The following is a 19,251-nucleotide window of genomic DNA, read 5'->3' on the forward strand; positions in this document are numbered from 1 at the left end:
GGTAGTAGGGAGACTGATCCCTCAGGGAACATCCTGCAGACTTTATAGAGAACCACTCCCCGAACAAGAGCAATTCTCCCCCAGGGCCTGTGGGGTTCCGACACTGAGCCCAGAACTTGGAGGGGATGGTGGCCCAGACTCAGCAATAATCCTCTTCCCCTAGCACTGGGTGCCCCAGAGTCACAGAGCCCCTTTAGAAGTGTGCTAGTTGAGGCCTAGCATGCTAGGGCCAGGGGACGTTTCTAGATGAGGGAATCTTGGGTTGGTAAAGCATACCCACCACCCCTGGACAGGAAGGTGAGCAGGAGGATGGGTGGGCCTCGCAGGTGGGTTCCACCAGGTACAAGTGCTTGCAGCCCACCTCGGTCAAGCAAACCCAGGGAGGAACCCACCCCATAAACAGTGACACTGGGACCACCAAGAGGAGGAAGGAGCGTGACGTCAGGGAGGGCAGGTAACTGATGTTGCTGCCCCTGCCCTGCCCACCCCGGGGCTGAAGGAGACACCAGCCTCTGCTACTCAGAAACGAAACACAGGCCTCCACAGGCCACGTGTAAACTCTCCCCCTCCGGCTCCCTGGGGTCCAGCTGGTGGGGCCCAAGGGCCTGTTGGCTGCTCCTCTTGGTCCTCTTGCACCAACTGGATGCCCCACTCCCCACGTCCACCCCCATTTGTAGGAACTGGAGCCAAGCCTCAGAGACGGCAGTGAACTCAAATGCTGACCACAGGGTGGATGTCAAAGGCCCCCAGGGGAAGGACACTGGCCAGCTCAGCTGCTGTCTTTGCTGTAGTGGGTGGGAGGGTGGTTGGGTGGGGGGCGGACCAGGTCAGGATGGGGTTTCTAGGGAGCACTGGGAAACCCATCCTTCCTGGAAATCTGTGCTCACTGCTAATTTTGTGCTTGTTTCTGCTTTAAAGCTGTTGACATATTGCCGATATCCTGGGGAATGACTGGGGAGGGGTCCTCAGAGCACGTTATTCCTCCTGAAAAGCAGGCCCAGGGGTGCTGAGGTACAGAAACACCTGGCCAACCACCTCATCTTAACAAGGATGGTGAGAAAGGGGATGGAAGACGACAATAAGGATTTAGACAAATATTTAAAAATGAGATCACATTGTGTCTTTTAAAGCTATCCCTGAAATTTCTCAAGGTATGAAAAAACATTCAGGGAGTCTATTTTGCCTTATTCATTGCATTAGCCAAGAATGAATGCATTACAAGAATGTTCCAGAAGGGAAGAACTGATGAAAATGTCTAAGGACTGTTTTGTGTTCTTTGCAACAGCATCCCATGAACACGTGTTGGGGGGAACTCTGACCTCAGGGGGAGGTCTGGAGCTTGTCCTTTCCTGGGCACGGGCACTGGGGCTGGCGGTCTGCCCTTCCTTGCCCCAGGGGCCGGGGTCTCCATCTGGACTCAGTGTATGCCTTGTTTCGGCCAGTTTAGCTCCTTGGCATATGCCCCTTTGCAGCTTCTGATCTCATAGTCGTGCTCCAGACACTTGTTCAGGCCTGGCACCCCGGACCGCCAGCCGATGAAGCCCTGTGTGGTCTTCGGGACTGGGGGGGAGGGAAGCACCTGCAATAGAAGGACAGAGGATGAGTTGCCTTGGGCCACAGCCACAGGAGGTGTGTCTCCAGATGCATCAGGATCGGCGTGTGAGACCTGGTGTGGAGAAGACAGAAAGAACAACCCTGGTATAGGCCACCAACAGACACATGGGTCAATGGAATAGAACAGAGAGCCCAGAAATGAACTTGCACTTCTATGGGGCCTTAATCCACCTGAAAGGAGGCAGGATATATAATGGGGAAAAGACATCCTCTGGGAAACATGGTGTTGGGAAAACTGGACAGCTACCCAATGGCTCAATGTGTAAAGAATCTGCCTGCAGTGGAGAAGACACGGGATACCCAGGTTTGATCCTTGGGTGGGGAAGATCCCCTGGAGGAGGAAGTGGCAACCCACAGTTCAGTATTCTTGCCTGGATAATCCCACGGACAGAGGAGCCAGGCGGGCTACAGTCCATGAGGTCACAAGAGTCGGACATGACTTGGCAACGAAACAACAACATGGGAAAGAAGCAAACTGGTCTACTTCTCACATCATGCACAGAAATGAACTCAAATGGATTAAAGACTTAAAGCTAAGATCTGAAATAATAAAACTTCCAGAAGAAAACATTGGCAGCACACTTTCTGATGTTGGTCTTAGCAATAATTTTTTGGATATGTCTCCTAAGGCAAACGTAAACAAGTGGGTACTACATCAAACTAAATGGAAACAATCAATAGGACAAAAAAGGCTGCCTATTGAATGGGGGAAGATATTTGCAAACGTATCCGATTAAGGGTTAATATCCAAAATGTACAAAGAACTCGTATAACTCAGCATCACAGAAACAAACAACTTGATTGAAAGGTAGGCAGAGCACCCTAGTAGACATTTTCCCAAGGAAGATATACAGGCAGTTAATAGTCACACGAAAATGTTCAGTGTCACCAAACATCACACCTGTCAGAGTGGCCATCATCAAAAAGACAACAAGTAATGTGTTGGCAATGATGTGGAGGAAAGGGAACCCTCATGCACTGTTGCTGCTGCTGCTGCTAAGTCATTTCAGTCATGTCCGACTCTGTGTGACCCCATAGACAGCAGCCCACCAGGCTCTGCCGTCCCTGGGATTCTCCAGGCAAGAACACTGGAGTGGGTTGCCATTTCCTTCTCCAATGCATGAAAGTGAAAAGTGAAAGTGAAGTCGCTCAGTCGTGTCCTACTCTTAGCGACCCCATGGACTGCAGCCTACCAGGCTTCTCCGTCCATGGGATTTTCCAGGCAAAAGTACTGGAGTGGGGTGCCATTGTTGGTGGGATGTAAACTGGTGCAGTCACTGTGGAAAACAGTTTGTTAGAAAAGTAAAAATAGAACTATTGTAGGATCTAACAATTCCACTCCTGGATATTTATCTAAAGTAAATGAAAGCAGTAATTCAAAAAGATATATGCAACTCTATGTTAATTGAACATGTTAAAGAAAGCTGAGTGCCAAAGTGTTGATGCTTTTGAACTGTGGTGTTAGAGAAGACTCTTGAGAGTCCCTTGGGCTGCAAGGAGGTCAAACCAGTCAATCCTAAAGGAAATCAACCCTGAATATTCATTGGAAGGACTGATGCTGAAGCTGAAGCTCCAATCCTTTGGCCACCTGATGCGAAGAGCCGATTCACTGGAAAAGACCCTGATGCTAGGAAAGATTGAGGGCAGGAGGAGAAGGGGATGACAGAGGATGAGATGGTTGGATGGCATCACCAACTCAATGGACATGAGTTTGAGTAAACTGTGGGATATAGTGGAGGACAGAGGAGCCTGGTGTGCTGCAGTTCATGTGGTCACAAAGAGTTGGACATGACAACGACTAAATGACAATAAATGTTAACTGAACCATTATTTGCAATAGCCAAGATAAGGAAGCAATCTAAATGCCCATCAATAGGTGAATGAATAAAGATGTGGTCTGTACACACAACGGGATATTACTCAGCAATAAAACTAATGAAATCTTCCCACTGGTGACAACATAGGTGGGCCTAGAAGAATTCTTAGCAGTGAAATAAGTCAGACAGAGAAAGACAAATACTGCATGATTTCACTTACATATGGATTCTTAAAAAACAAATGAACAACAGAAACAGAGTCACAGAAACAGAGAGCACACAGGTAGTCACCAGAGGGGAGGTGGAGGAGGAGAGAAATAGGTGGAGATTAGGAGGTACAGACTTCCAGCTACAAAATAAATGAGTCACGGTATGAAACGTAGTGTGGGGAATATAGTCAGTAATTATGTAATATCTTTGTATGGTGACAGATCATAACTAGACTTGTGATCATTTTGAAATGTTTAGAAACACTGAGTCACTATGCTGTATAACAGAAACCAACAGCATTGTAGGTCAATTATACTTCTAAAACAAACTCATAGGAAAAGAGATCAGTTTTGAGGTTACTAGAGGAAAGGCTGGAGAGGAGGGGGATAGGATGAAGGTGGTCAAAAGGTACAAGCTTCGAGTTATAAGATAAAAAATACCAGGGATGTAATGCACAACATGATAAATATAATGAATGCTGCTCTATGTTATATACAAAAACAGTTACGATTAAGAGAATAAATCCTAAGAATTCTCATCACAAGGAGGAATGTTTCTCTAGTTCTTAAATTTTGTATTTGTATGAGATGATATGCTAAGTCGCACCCCACTCCAGTACTTTTGCCTGGAAAATCCCATGGATGGAGAAGCCTGGTAGGCTGCAGTCCATGGGGTCGCTAAGAGTTGGATACGACTGAGCGACTTCACTTTCACTTTTCACTGTCATGCATTGGTGAAGGAAATGGCAACCCACTCCGGTGTTCTTGCCTGGAGAATCCCAGGGACAGGGGGAGCCTGGTGGGCTGCCGTCTATGGGGTCGCACAGAGTTGGACATGACTGAAGTGACTGATGGATCTTCACTAATCCTAGCGTGATAATCATTTCATGATGTACGTAAGTCAACTTCTGATGCTGTGTATTTTATACTTACTCAGTAATGTATGTCAATTATAGGTCAATAAAGTGAAGAAAAAAGTCAGAAAAGACAGAAAGAAGAGCCAGTGTCCCTAAGTAAGTTTCACTGAATGTAAGTACGCACCAACCCGCTGGACTCAGATATCACATGTTCCCTGAAAATAATGATCAATCATCAAACATGTCTTTTTATCTCATAACGTTTAACATATTTAATTCATGACCTCCAGTAAAATAACTTTCATTTGGTAAAAGAGCAAAAAAGAGAAACAAAAGCAAGGTGCAGATATATAGACTATTATAGTTCATAGTTGTTCAGTTGCTAAGTCGTGTCTGACTCTTTGAGACCCCATGGACTGTAACCCGCCAGGCTCCTCTGTCCGTGGGATTCTCCAGGCAAGAATACTCGAGTGGGTTGCCATTTCCTTCGCCAGGGGAGATTCCTGACCCAGGGATCAAACCTGTATCTCCTGTGTCTCCTGCATTGGCAGGCAGGTTCACTACCACTGAGGCACCAGGGGAGCCACAGTTTATAGTGCCCTTTATAAAATATATGGCAATATTGTCAGATGGTATCCTGGCAGTTATAGACCTTCCAGATTTGATTAGAAGGCTTTATGATACGTGTGTAAACACACACACACACACCAAACCATAGATACCACAGGAGTGAAAGAAATTGATTTTAATTAAAAACCAAAAAGGAAATGGGATTCTATCTGAAATGAAAAAATACAATTTCATTTGTCAATTCCTTGAAATTTGAAAAATTTTTGGAAAATGAGGGTGAATGCTTATGCGGGGTTTGCCTTTCTATTTGAAATAACCTTCTGTTCTGCTCTTATGGGGGGATTTGAACCAAGACAGCAGTGAGGAATATTCGTTCAAGCAGAAGAACTGAGATGAAGAGGTTTAATATGCTTGGGGTTATGAGTTCACGCTTAGCTCAAAGGATCTTTGAATGAGGCGGTGGCGAGAGGGGACAGTCCTGGTGGGCCAGCTGCCACTGGTGGCAGAAGCCCCTTAACATATGTTCTTGATGAACTATTAACATTAATCTCCTGAGAGGCCCCATGCAGGGAGGGTCATGAACAGATGCTGGCGGGGCCAGTTTCCTCCAGCCAGCAAGTTCTCCACAATGCTGGTCCAGACTGGCTGTCAGGCACACAGACTAGCTTTCAAGTCCAGCTTGTAAGAGAAATGCAGTCAGAATCCACCCCAGGAGCTCACACTTCACCCATCAGACTGGCAAAGAGATGAAGACACCACCGTCAACAAAGGTCTAGAGGGAAAATCTGTGAAGGGCAACATTACCGCCATCTATGAAAAAGGAAAACGCAAACATGTTTTGACCTGACAATCCACCTCTCAGCATTTATCCTAAGACATCCTAATACCTGCATGTGCATGCACCAAGATTATTGTGGGAGGCTGACTGCAGCCCTGCGTGTCACAGCAGGCGCCTGGACAGCCCACATGTCCATCCCCTGAAGACCCATTCAGTCACAGCCCCTCCACACCACGGAAAACTATACAGCAATGTAAAAGATGGAGGCAGCTGTGTGTTCTGAGATGGGATGACTTGGAAGATAAACCGCTAAGAGAAAAACGATGTATAAAATGTGTAAAATATGGTATAAATTGTGTATATTAGCTGCTCAGTTGTGTCCGACTCTTTGTGACCCCTTGAACTAGAGCCACCAGGCTCCTCTGTCAATGGGATTTCCCAGGCAAGATTACTGGAGTGGATAGCCATTCCCTTCTCCAGGGGATCTTCCTGACCCAGGGATTGAAACCGGGTCTCCTGCATTGCATTCGTTACCAGCTGAGCCACCAGGGAAGCCCGTCCAGGGTTAAGGGAAGAGTTATATAAATTATGGTCAATTCGTACAATTAAGAAAAATGCAGTCATTAATATATTAATGATTCAGAATGCTATGGGTAACTGCATGGAAAGATAAATAGGCTATATTGTTGAATGAAAAAAGATTACAAAGCAGTCTGTGGAATTTTATTTTTAAATATGTATATATGCATGTATGAGTTTGTGTGTGTGTGTGTTGAAGGAGTAGCTGAGGATAGCACTTAAGAGCAGGGCTCTGAAATCAGATACACTTGACCTTGGAAAAGTTGTTCAGTCTTTGTCAGCTTCGGTTTCCTCAACTGCAAAATGGGTTTGATGGCAGTTATATCCATTCTCCAGGGATGTTGTGGAAATAAGATAATCATGTAAAGCACTCAGTATGGGGAGCAACTAAAGGGCAATAATAAAAGAATATGAGCCAGCATTTACTGGTGGTACATGAGGCGTAGAAGGCATCTGGAAGAACTCCCCAAAATGCTAACCATGGGTCAGTGTATGTATATGGATATTTTAATTTATGATTTATATTTTGCTGCATTTCTAGAAAAGTCAGCAAGTCTCTCTTGCTGTATAATCAGCAGAGGAACCCTCTCAATATCTCAGTGGAATGCATTCTTTCATTCATTCAGCTAATAGGTCGTACCCACTGAGCACCTAACTCAAACAAGCTGGCCATCCCATCTGACCCTGAGGGTGTCAGAGAAAGAAAATCCAGAATCGAACTCACCCATCCCTGGCCTCCTTCATCCTGAGTTTTCATCCCCCCTCCCCACATCGGGACACGGAAGTGCCTGCTCCATAGGTGGATGGAGAGCAGAACCCAGGATTAAAATGACAGATAAGGCATGAGAAGGGCTTTCCTGGTGGCTCAGACCATAAAGAATCTGCCTGCAAGGCAGGAGACCTGTGTTCGATCCCTGGGTTGGAAAGATCCCCTGAAGGAGGAAATGGGTACCGACTCCAGTATTCTTGACTGGAGAATGTTATGGACAGAGGAGCTTGGTGGGCTACAGTTTATGGGGTCGCAAAGAGTCAGACATGATTAAGCCACTAACACTTTCACTTTTCCCATGAGAGAAGACCAGGGATATACAGAGCTCAGCAACTTCTAGAGGCATCTACCCCACATCCACATCTGACTGGTCTTTGGTAGGAATACTATCTATGTCTTCTCCCCTCTGGATGACCCAGTCACTCACTCAGCAACAAGAGTGACATTTTAAGAAGGCAATTCTCAATATTCCGCAGCCCTGCTTCCCTCTGCAAATCAGGCTCAGATCCCAGTTCCTTCCTCTGGACTCTAAGGTCCTGCACATATAAGGACCAATAACCTGCTGTGTCTCCCATGTGTGGGCCTAGGAAGGACTGGAAACCCATGTCCCTGTGGCCTGGGCACTGCTGTGTCCTTACCTGTGCCCAAGGCTTGGCCCACCTGAAGCAACACCGTTTCTGGTGGGGTGGAGATTTCTTACTTAGGAAAACAAGTACTTAAAAAGATTTTGCGAACCTTGATGTATTTCTCCACTGGGGTCACCGGCCGGATGCGGAACCGCTCAGGAAGCTCGATTTTGGGCTTTGGGGTGGCTGGTTCTTCTTCACACTTGATCAGCTGAAACACAATCCCCAGAGGCAGGGCCCCACTGGTTGAGCCTTCGGGAGCTTCCTTTCGCAGTCCCCCCAGAACAAGACTCTTCTCAGTTGACAAAGGCGGGACTCAGGTCAATGTTAGAAAGGGGCAGAGTGGGGACCTGCCGGCAGCCCAACTCAGGCCCAGGCTCTCCCAGACTGCCCATTTACTGCCCTGCCCATGATGTGAGAACATGTTACAGCTTATGGACTCAAACTAAAAACCTGCCAGCAAGGTTCAGGACCAGCCTCTAAACTAGGAGGATAGCCTCCAACCCCCCAACTTTTAATTTTTAAAGCAATTTTGAGCTCTTCAAAATCCTGATTTAATTACACATGAAGACTATTAATACAGATTCCTTTATGCATATGATATTAATAAGGACTCATTTTATGCATAAAATTTCAAATTGCGTAACTCTCCAAGTATTAAGAAAGCTCATTAAGAATGGCATAATTTCAGAGCCAGTGGGACAGGGTGAATTACAAAGGGGGTTTATACGGTCTAGAATCAAGTACGTTTTGAATTATGCGGCCCTTGAGTGATTCTGCCTCACCTCTAGAGAAACGTGGTTTCCTCATGTTGTGTCCTAGGGATCTCATGGAAGGTTGCAAACCGCTGGCCACCATGCTGGTGAAGTCCACACAAGCCCACATATATGTGGGTCTTTATATGGTGTTTTATAAATGGAGCCACTATTCTAGACTCAGACATTTTCATTAAAGCATCTGAATTTCCAGACTCTCTTGAACAATCAGAAAATGCAGCTGAGTCTGTCTTGCCTGTGAGCCCTCAGCAAGGCTGATCTTGATGCCTCTGGCTGGGGTCAGAGGTCTCTGCTGATGTCCCCAATACTCCCTATTTATTATCTCTGGTCCCTTCCCTCATTTCTGGTGTAGGAAATACCAAGAGTTATTTTCCTAATAATCTTGCAGATATTCACTTGGCCTCTCCTTTCTTTCCCTCTGAACCTCACAGTCACCCAATGAGGCAGTGAGGACTATCACCCCATTTTACAGATGGCAAGTCCAAGGCTGAGTAGCCCTGGAATCAACCAGACCAGCATCTTCCTTTGGTGCCTTTCTTAGCTGTGTAACTTTGTACTTTTTAGAGCTCAAATTCCTCATTTGTAAAATGGGCCTCAAATAGCATCCTTCTCTGCACAGGGGTTGTCTTATGGATTCAACAAGCTGGTTTGGATGAAGCACCTAGAATGTGCCTGGCATGTAGTAAAACTCAATAAATTTTTAAATCAAAGGAACTTTCAGGTGTCAGCCATCTTCAACATGCTCTATAAATTTATTCCTTTGAATTAAACACTTCATAACCACTTATTCTTGGAAATGATTTGGTCTATAACCTCCAGGGTCATCAACTTTACATTTACCTCCTCGAAGGGTGTTGATAAAAATCCCCAATTCTGGGCCCAGTTTTGCCGTGCTTCGTTTTCAGCCTTCAGGCGATATTTCCTGGGGGGAGGCGGGGGGAAGAGTTCTTAAGTGATGTACAACATTTGAAAAGGGTTGACATAGCAAACCCTAAAAGGTGCCCTGGGGAGAATTTGACCTTCATTGATGCACCTGGACTGAGTGATGATTCCCAAACAGGGAGAGAGTGGGAGGCCCTGTCACTGGGGGATTGTCATTCATGAAAGGGAGACACGTGTCTTAGAACCAGAGATGCTGGTTGGATAGTACATCAAGGACCAGACAAGACTAGGGCTGCCTCTGCCCTAGGGGTCATCTCGATACTGGATCCCTTATTTTAGGGGCCCTTGGACCTGCAGTAATGGGGGAGTGTTAAATCATGATGGAGGTATAAGTAAAGTTCCTTTGTTTCCAGAGCAAGGACCAGGGCAGAGTGAGGTACTAGGGTGCAAAATTTAAGGAGGCACCCATTCCCAGTTCTTGCAAGGGCAGAGCCAGAACCTGCATGACCGTGACAGGGAGCTCTCCTTAAACACTGCACCCCAGGCCCCTCGTTTGTTCCACCCTAATCCTGGCCCTGCTTTTGCTGCACACGTGATATAATTTATACATAACTACCCACGAGCTGAGGTGAGTTTCAGTTGAAGTGCAGGTGTGTCTTTTACCAAAAAACTGATTAAACATTTATTCATTTGGATTTTCAAGTTTCCTTTCCTCTTTTGGAACCAGTGTCTGCACCCCAAGCCCCCTTTAATGTCTCAACAGTTTCTGAGGCCCAAGCTATTTCCCCGGGGGGGAGGGGCTGAGCACCTAAATCAGTTAAATCACTCAGTCATGTCGGATTCTTTGCGACCTCATGGATTGCATCATGCCAGGCTTCCCTGTCCATCACCAACACCTGGAGTTTGCTCAAACTCATGTCCATTGAGTTAGTGATGCCATCCAACCATCTCATCCTCTGTCGTCCCCTTCTTCTCCCACCTTCAATCTTTCCCAGCATCAGGGTCTTTCCCAATGAGTCAGTTCTTCACATCAGTAGCCAAAGTATTGGAGTTTCAGCTTCAGCATCAGTCCTTCCAAGGAATATTCAGGACTGATTTACTTTAGGATTGACTGGTTTGATCTCCTTGCAGTCCAAGGGACTCTCAAGAGTCTTCTCCACACTGGTACGACCCAGAGGGATGGTATGGGGAGGGAGGAGGGAGGAGGGTTCAGGATGGGGAACACATGTATACTTGTGGTGGATTCATTTTGATATTTGGCAAAACTAATACAATTATGTAAAGTTTAAAAATAAAATAAAATTAATTAAAAAAATTAAAAAAAAAAAAAAGAGTCTTCTCCAACACCACAGTTCAAAAGCATCAGTTCTTCAGTGCTCAGCTTTCTCTATGGTCCAACTCTCACAATCATACATGACTACTGGAAAAACCATAGCTTTGACTAGATGGACCTTTGTTGGAAAAATTATGTCTCTGTGATTCAATATGCTGTCTAGGTTGGCCATAGCTTTTCTTCCAACGAGCAAGCGTCTTTTAATTTCACGGCTGCAGTCACCATCTGCAATGATTTTGGAGCCCAGAAAAATAAAGTCTGATCTCACTGTTTCCATTGTTTCTCCATCTATTTGCCACGAAGTGATGGGACTGGATGTCATGATCTTAGTTTTCTGAATGTTGAGTTTTAAGCCAACTTTTTCACTCTCCTCTTTCACTTTCATCAAGAAAGTGATGAAAGCTCTTTAGTTCTTCGCTTTCCTCCATAAGGGTGGTATCATCTGTATATCTGAGGTTACTGATATTTCTTCTAGTGATCTTGATTCCAGCTTGTGCTTCTTCCAGCCCAGCATTTCGCATGATGTACTCTGCATATAAGTTAAATAAGCAGGGTGACAATATACAGCCTTGACGTACTCCTTTTCCTATTTGGAACCAGTCTGTCATTCCATGTTGAGTTCTAATTGTTGCTTCTTGACCTGCATACAGATTTCTCAGGAAGCAGGTCAGGTGGTCTGGTATTCCCAGAAATTCTGGTATCTCTTTCAGAATTTTCCACAGTTTGTTGTGATCCACCCAGTCAAAGGCTTTGGTATAGTCAATAAAACAGCAGTAGATGTTTTTCAGGAACTCTCTCGCTTTTTCAATGATCCAACAGATGTTGGCAATTTGATCTCTGGTTCCTCTGCCTTTTCTAAAACCAGCTTGAAAATCTGAAAGTTCATGGTTCATGTAACTGTTGAAGCCTGGCTTGGAGAATTTTGAGCGTTACTTTGCTAACATATGAGATGAGTGCAATTGTTCAGTAGTTTGAACATTCTTTGGCACTGCCTTTCTTTGGGATTGGAATGAAAACTGACCTTTTCCAGTCCTGTGGCCACTGCTGAGTTTTCCAAATTTGCTGGCATATTGATTGCAGCACTTTCACAGCATCATCTTTCAGGATTTGAAATAGCTCAACTGGAATTCTGTCCTCTCCACTAGCTTTGTTTGTAGTGATGCTTCCTAAGGCCCACTTGACTTTGCATTCCAGGATGTCTGGCTCTAGGTGAGTGATCACACCATCATGGTTATCTGGGTTATGAAGATCTTTTTGTATAGTTCTTCTGTGTGTTCTTGACACCTCTTCTTTATATCTTCTGCTTCTGTTAGGTCCATACCATTTCTGTCCTTTATTGTGCCCATCTTTGCGTGAAATGTTCTCTTGGTATCTCTAATTTTCTTCAAGAGATCTCTAGTCTTTCACATTCTATTGTTTTTCTTTATTTCTTTGCATCAATCACTGAGGAAGGCTTTCTTATCTCTCCTGCTGTTCTTTGGAACTCTGCATTCAAACGGGTTTATCTTTCCTTTTCTCCTTTGCCTTTCACTTCTTTTCTTTTCTCAGCTGTTTGTAAGGCCTCCTCAGATAACCATTTTGTCTTTCTGCATTTCTTTTTCTTGGAGATGGTGTTGATTACTGCCTCCTGTACAATGTCACGAACCTCTGTCCACAGTTCTTCAGGTACTTGGTCTATCAGATACAACCCCTTGAAGCTATTTGTCACTTCTACTGTATAATTGTAAGGGATTTGATTTAGATCATGGTAAAGTATCTGTCTACAATGCAGGAGACCTGGGTTCAACCCTGGGTCAGGAAGATTCCCTGGAGAAGGAAATGGCAACCCAATCCAGTACTCTTGCCTAGAAAATCCTATGGATGGAGGAGCCTGGTGTCCATGGGGTCACAAAGAGTCAGACACGACTAAGAGACTTCACTTTCACTTTCTTTTCATACCTGAATGGTCTAGTGGTTTTCCCTACTTTCTTCAATTTAAGCCGGAATTTGGCAATAAGGAGTTCATGATCTGAGCCACAGTCAGCTCTGGGTCTTGTTTTTGCTGACTGTATAGAGCTTCTCCTTTGGCTGCAAAGAATATAATCGATCTGATTTTGGTATTGACCATCTGGTGATGTCCATGTGTAGAGTTTTCTCTTATGTTGTTGTAAGAGGGTGTTTGCTATGACCAGTGCATTCTCTTAGCAAAAACTCTGTTAGCCTTTGCCCTGCTTCATTTTGAACTCCAAGGCCAAATTTGCCTGTTACTCCAGGTATCTCTTAATTTCCTATTTTTGCATTTCATTCCCCTATAATGAAAAGGACATCTTTTTTGGATGAGCATGGACCTGCCCATCAGAACAAGACCCAGTTTTCCCTACAGTCAGTCTCTCCCAACAGGAAACTTCCATAAGCCTCTTATCCTTATCCCTCAGAGGGAAGACAGAATGAAAACCACAATCACAGGAAACTAACCAAACTGATCACATGGACCACAGCCTTGTCTAACTCAATAAAACTATGAGCCATGCCATGTAGAGATATCCAAGATGGGTGGGTCATGGTGGAGAGTTCTGACAAAATATGGTCCACTGGAGAGGGAACGGCAAACCACTTCAGTATTCTTGAGAATACCATGAACAGTATGAAAAGGCAAAAAGATAGGACACTGAAAGATGAACTCCCCAGGTCAGTAGGTGCCCAATATGCTACTGGAGAAGAGTGGAGAAATAACTCCAGAAAGAATGAAGAGACAGAGCCAAAACAAAAGCAACGCCCAGTTATGGATGTGACTGGTGATGGAAGTAAAGTCCAATGCTGTAAAGAACAATATTGCATAGGAACCTGGAATGTTAAGTCCACGAATCAAGGTAAATCAGAAGCGGTCAAACAGGAGATGGCAAGAGTGAACATTGACATTTTAGGAATCATTGAGCACCTAAAGCTGAGTCTATTTCCAAAGAAAGTGTAACATGAGACAGAAAGATGAGCCATATATGTACTTAAAATATTCTAGAGCCACATTTTTAAAAAAGCGAAAATAAACAGGTAAATTTAATTCTGGTGTCACTTTTTAGGGGCATGAAATCTAGTGTTTTATATTTATGCTGCTGCTACTGCTAAGTCGCTTCAGTTGTATCCGACTCTGTGCGACCCCATAGACAGCAGCCCACCAGGCTTCCCTGTCCCTGGGATTCTCCAGTCAAGAACACTGGAGTGGGTTGCCATTTCCCTCTCCAATGCATGAAAGTGAAAAGTGAAAGTGAAGTCGCTCAGTTGTGTCTGACTCCAGCGACCCCATGGACTGCAGCCTACCAGGCTCCTCCATGCATGGGATTCTCCAGGCAAAAGTACTGGAGTGGGGTGCTATTATAGCTCATTCCAATTTGGAATAGTTACCTATCCAGTGCTCAACAGTCACTGTGACATGGGGCAGAACAGTCTAAGGGCTTAACTGGCTCTGTTCACCAACGAGGGGCCCTCTGATTTGGGTCTTGAAGGATAAGTAGGAGTTTGTTTGGTGGGGGAAGAGAGAAAAGGGCATTCTAAGCAGAGGAAACAGACCCTGCTATGGTAGTATAATATTTCCTACTGTGGGTACCTGGATAAAAATAAAGATTAAAAAAATAATAATAGCCTGTATTTATTGCAAATAACACTGGCTTTCCATTTTCAAGAGTGATATAAAGTTTTCTATAAAAAGAAGTTTATTAGGTCAAACAAAGCTAATTTAAAGAAAAATATGAAGTGACTATTACAGGATTTTCAAGGAAATGGTATAAGTCTTAAGAGATGAAAATAAGATAACTGAAGTTTAAGAGGTTAGCAATGATGGTTTGTTGTTGCTAAATATCCCCTGGTGAAGGGAAATGACTACCCAGTCAAGTATTCTTGCCTGGAGAATTACATGGACAGAGGAGCCTGGCAGATTACAGTCCACGGGGTTGCAAAGAGTTGGACACTACTGAGTGACTAACACTGCATTTATTTATTTGTATCTAAATTAGTAACTTTCCATATTGGTTAAAACTTCAAAGAGATGGGATATTACCTAGCAATGGGACAGAAAGGCAAATAGAAACATCCATTATAGATGTTTACTGAATATGAATTTTTTAGAAAATGAATTTAATTCTTTAAAACTTGTTGAAAAACCAGGATAAGCAAGAGTAAATATAAAGTGCTCTCTTTCGAACTGAACAAATACTCAGTTCAGTTCAGTCACTCAGTTGTGTCCGACTCTTTGTGACCCCATGAATCACAGCACGCCAGGCCTCCCTGTCCATCACCAACTTCCAGAGTTCACCCAAACTCATGTGCATCGAGTCAGTGAGGCCATCCAGCCATCTCATCCTCTGTCATCCCCTTCTCCTCCTGCCCCCAATCCCTCCCAGCATCAGGGTCTTTTCCAATGAGTCAGCTCTTCACATGAGGTGGCCAAAGTATTGGAGTTTCAGCCTCAACATCAGTCCTTCCAATGAACACCCAGGACTGGTCTCCTTTAGGATGGACTGGTTGGATCTCCTTGCAGTCCAAGGGACTCTCAAGAGTCTTCAACACCACAGTTCAAAAGCATCAATTCTTCGGTGCTCAGCTTTCTTTATAGTCCAACTCTCACATCCATACATGACCACTGGAAAAACCATAGCCTTGACTAGACAGACCTTTGTTGGCAAAGTAATATCTCTGCTTTTTAATATGCTGTCTAGGTTGGGCATAACTTTCCTTCTAAGGAGTAAGCATCTTTTAATTTCATGGCTGCAATCGCCATTTGCAGTGATTTTGGAGCCCAAAAAAATAAAGTCAGCCACTGTTTCCCCATCTATCTACCATAAAGTGATGGGACCGGATGCCATGATCTTAGTTATCTGAATGTTGAGCTTTAAGCCAAAATTTTCACTTTCCTCTCTCACTTTCATCAAGAGGCTTTTTAGTTCCTCTTCACTTTCTGCCATAAGGGTGGTGTCATCTGCATATCTGAGGTTATTGATATTTCTCCCGGCAATCTTGATTCCAGCTTGTGCTTCTTCCAGCCCAGCGTTTCTCATGATGTATTCTGCATATAAGTTAAATAAGCAGGGTGACAACATACAGCCTTGACGTACTCCTTTTCCTATTTGGAACCAGTCTGTTGTTCCATGTCCAGTTCTAACTGTTGCTTCCTGACCTGCATATAGGTTTCTCAAGAGGCAGGTCAGGTGGTCTGGTATTCCCACCTCTTTCAGAATTTTCCACAGTTGATTGTGATCCACATGGTCAAAGGCTTTGGCATAGTCAATAAAGCAGAAATAGATGTTTTTCTGGAACTCTCTTGCTTTTTTGATGATCCAGAGGATGTTGGCAATGTGATCTCTGGTTCCTCTGCCTTTTCTAAAACCAGGACGAAGCTAGTGGAGGTGATGGAATTCCAGTTGAGCTATTTCAAACCCTGAAAGATGATGCTGTGAAAGTGCTGCACTCAATATGCCAACAAATTTGGAAAACTCAGCAGTGGCCACAGGACTGGAAAAGGTCAGTTTTCATTCCAATCCCAAAGAAAGGCAATGGCAAAGAATGCTCAAACTACCACACAATTGCACTCATCTCACACGGTAGTAAAGTAATGCTCAAAATTCTCCAAGCTAGGCTTCAGCAGTATGTGAACCATGAACTTCCAGATATTCAAGCTGGTTTTAGAAAAGGCAGAGGAACCAGAGATCAAATTGCCAACATCCACTGGATCATGGAAAAAGCAAGAGAGTTCCAGAACAAATATTAAGATTTTTTAAAACATTGGGTAAATCTTAAAAATAAGCACTCAACCGTCGGCTCTCAACAAGCAAAGCTTTGCGGAGGGCTGTAGGGCCAGATGCAAAATGTTTCACGCCTCTGTGGTGGGCCAAAGAGAAGAGAAAGAGAAAGGCTCTTTCCGCAAGGCACCCCCACCACCTCCAGCACACACTCCTAGCGCCCAGAAGTCGACCACTTCCAGGACTTGGTGGGAAAACTGAGGCTGCCAGGTGTGCACACTTTGGGTGGGAACGGTCCAGCCCACTGGGTTACTGAGTCCCCGGCCTTACCAGATCTCATCCTGGGCCACGAGGTTCATGCGCTCGGCCGCAGCCGTGCTGATCGGTTTCTGCGCCATGGGGCCTGGGGTCTTGGCACGCCCCCGCGCGCTCAGTCCTCGGGCTCAGCGTCTCAAGTCTCCTTGGAGACCGGTTGCTGAGCAACGCGGGACGCGGAGGCGGAGCCGGGGCCGCACCTGGAGAGATTGGGGCAGCCGGGCTCTCCTCTCCAGGCGTCAGGGCGCCTACTGACAACCTCGGTCCACAGTCACGCTCTTCGCGCGCCTCCCTGCCCACCTGCTTTGTCCGGGGCTGCCACAGCCCTCCTCCTCTGGGAAAACCTTGGGGAAACCTCAAGACCTTACACGCCCTCCTCCTTTTAGACCTGTCACGCAAGTATACTCGCCAGGTGTACCAAGCCTAAGCGTACCGAGCTTAATGGATTCCGTCATAGAGACTCCTGTAACCACCTCCTAGATTACGAAATAGGTCACCCCAGCCCACCTCTTTTGTCAACTTCTCTTAGCATCCTGGTGTCGTTTTTCTCTGGCTTCCTTGTTCCAGTGTTACGTTTGAGAGGTTCAGCCGTATTGCCGCGAGTACCCAGGGTGTGGTCACTTCCATGCAGACGGCACTGGGGCCAATCTTTGGGGCCTCCACGAAAGTGCTGCTGTGAATTTCAGCGCACGTGACTTTTGGCTACACATGCATGTGGCTATACATGCATTTCTTTGGCATCCACTCTTTATAATTATCTCCAAATGCAGCTCAAAGATAATACTGCCTTCCGACCCCACACCCCAACCTCTCTTTCATGCCCATCAACACTAATCCCTCATCACTGGGATGCTCATGGGGTGTTTGTTGACTGACCTATTGACCTCCCTGCCCTAGCTTCCATCCTACCATGTTGTCATTGGCCTGGTACTGAAAATGTGTCTAAAACAACAGAACATGCATCCACTTCCTAGGGCAGGGGAAGGTTCCTCTGCTTGAGCAGCCGCAGGGTACAGAGGTGTCCAGAGCCTAGTGGTGCTGAGAGAAGGAGGCAACAAGCTTCACTGACCGATAGATCGTCTCCAGGTGACTGAGAGCCTGTGAGTGCTTTCATCTCCTCACTGGAGATGGGGGATTCTCCCTGGCAGATAAGTCTCCCTCCCTCCCTATCCCTGACCTCCTGGGGTATTCACAGATTTGAGCATTTATCACAGTGTTTGGATGATGTATCTTCCCCTCTTGATGATGTTCCCCACAGTCAGCTGTGTGATGCTCCTCTCTGCTGCTGGAAATGCTGGGTGGAGGCCCAGGATTGGGTGGTCCCTACTGCTGCTTCAAATAAAATACTGAGGGGGCCAGGCAGGGGCTGGAATCAGAGCTGTGGGGATTCACCAGCTAATGGTTAGCACCCCATGGCCACAGCTGAGCAATCCAGCCCGACAGGCTGAATTGCTGCAGGTGGACAGGGATGCAGGTGGGCCTGGAGTTTCCTGCCTAGCCTTGTCTCTGAGATCGCCATTCCTACGACGGGAGAGAAGGTGTCCTGGGAAGAACTGTGAATGGTGGATACTAGGAAGAGAAGAGGATCTGTTGTATAGGGGACAAAGTCTGCTACTCTCTTGGGAAGTTTCTAAGAGGATTTTGTTACAATGATTAATTAAGAATAAATTTGTTTGCTAAATGTCTGTATGCCAGACACCAAGGGTTCATTCATTCTTCAAATGTTTGCTGAGAGCCTCCATGTGCCTGGGGATCCAGGAAGGAAAAAGGCTGACAAAGTCATTGCCCTCCTGGGGCTGACTTGTCTGGAAGGAAGACACACAATGAAGCAAGTGAAGACGGATCAACAAATGTACTGTCACCCCGGACAGAGATGTGTGTTGCCAAGAAAGTTAAATCAGGGAAGAGGGCTCGAGGTGACAGGTCCAGTGAAGGGCCTATTCTAAGTGGGTGGTCAGGAAAGGCCTGTCCGAGGAAAGGATGACTGAGCACAGAACTGGGGAGGGAGGCCCCCATGCAAAGGGGTCAGAAGACCACGTTGTCCTTTCCATGGAGGACAGAGGTGCAAGACAAAGGTCTTGAGGCAGAACAAGCCCAGGGTGTTTGAAGGCCACTGTGGAGGCCAGTGCACCTGGAGGGCTTCCTGGAAAATGTGGCCAGGTGCAGAAATGAGAAAACGAGCACAATGTCTTCCAGTTTTACTAAGTAAGCACACAGATGTGAATGCAGCCACGTGAGAATGAAGCCTGATAGATGAAATACCAATAAGAGGAGAGCACCCCAGATGAGGCAGGAAAGTATAGAGGAGGTGATGAGTGAGTGGGGTTTTGAAGGATGAATAAGAGTTTGCCAGTCTTGCCCATTCTCACCAGAGCGAGCCTTCTATTGGTAGGGTTGCATGTGGAAATACACAAGACA

At 45.5% G+C, this 19,251-nt stretch overlaps 1 protein-coding gene and 1 long non-coding RNA gene across 2 annotated transcripts; one reads left to right on the top strand and one right to left on the bottom strand.

Moving 5' to 3' along the window:
* Positions 1-1,097: 1,097 nt before the first annotated feature.
* On the bottom strand, positions 1,098-17,010 carry CIMIP1 (ciliary microtubule inner protein 1). Its single transcript, XM_061437055.1, has 4 exons — positions 16,849-17,010; positions 9,436-9,517; positions 7,929-8,030; positions 1,098-1,579 (listed from the first exon to the last, which is right to left on the bottom strand). Exons 1-4 carry the CDS (start codon positions 16,914-16,916, stop codon positions 1,418-1,420), a joined length of 414 nt encoding a protein of 137 aa, XP_061293039.1. The 5' UTR covers positions 16,917-17,010; the 3' UTR covers positions 1,098-1,417.
* A 134-nt stretch (positions 17,011-17,144) lies between these two features.
* LOC133259486 (uncharacterized) lies at positions 17,145-18,518 on the top strand. The gene is made up of 2 exons (XR_009740423.1): positions 17,145-17,933; positions 18,292-18,518. It is a non-coding gene; the product is annotated as an uncharacterized LOC133259486 (long non-coding RNA).
* Positions 18,519-19,251: the final 733 nt, after the last annotated feature.

This window comes from Bos javanicus, chromosome 13 (assembly GCF_032452875.1).
Source record: "Bos javanicus breed banteng chromosome 13, ARS-OSU_banteng_1.0, whole genome shotgun sequence".
In the NCBI taxonomy this organism is placed as follows: Eukaryota; Metazoa; Chordata; class Mammalia; order Artiodactyla; family Bovidae; genus Bos; species Bos javanicus.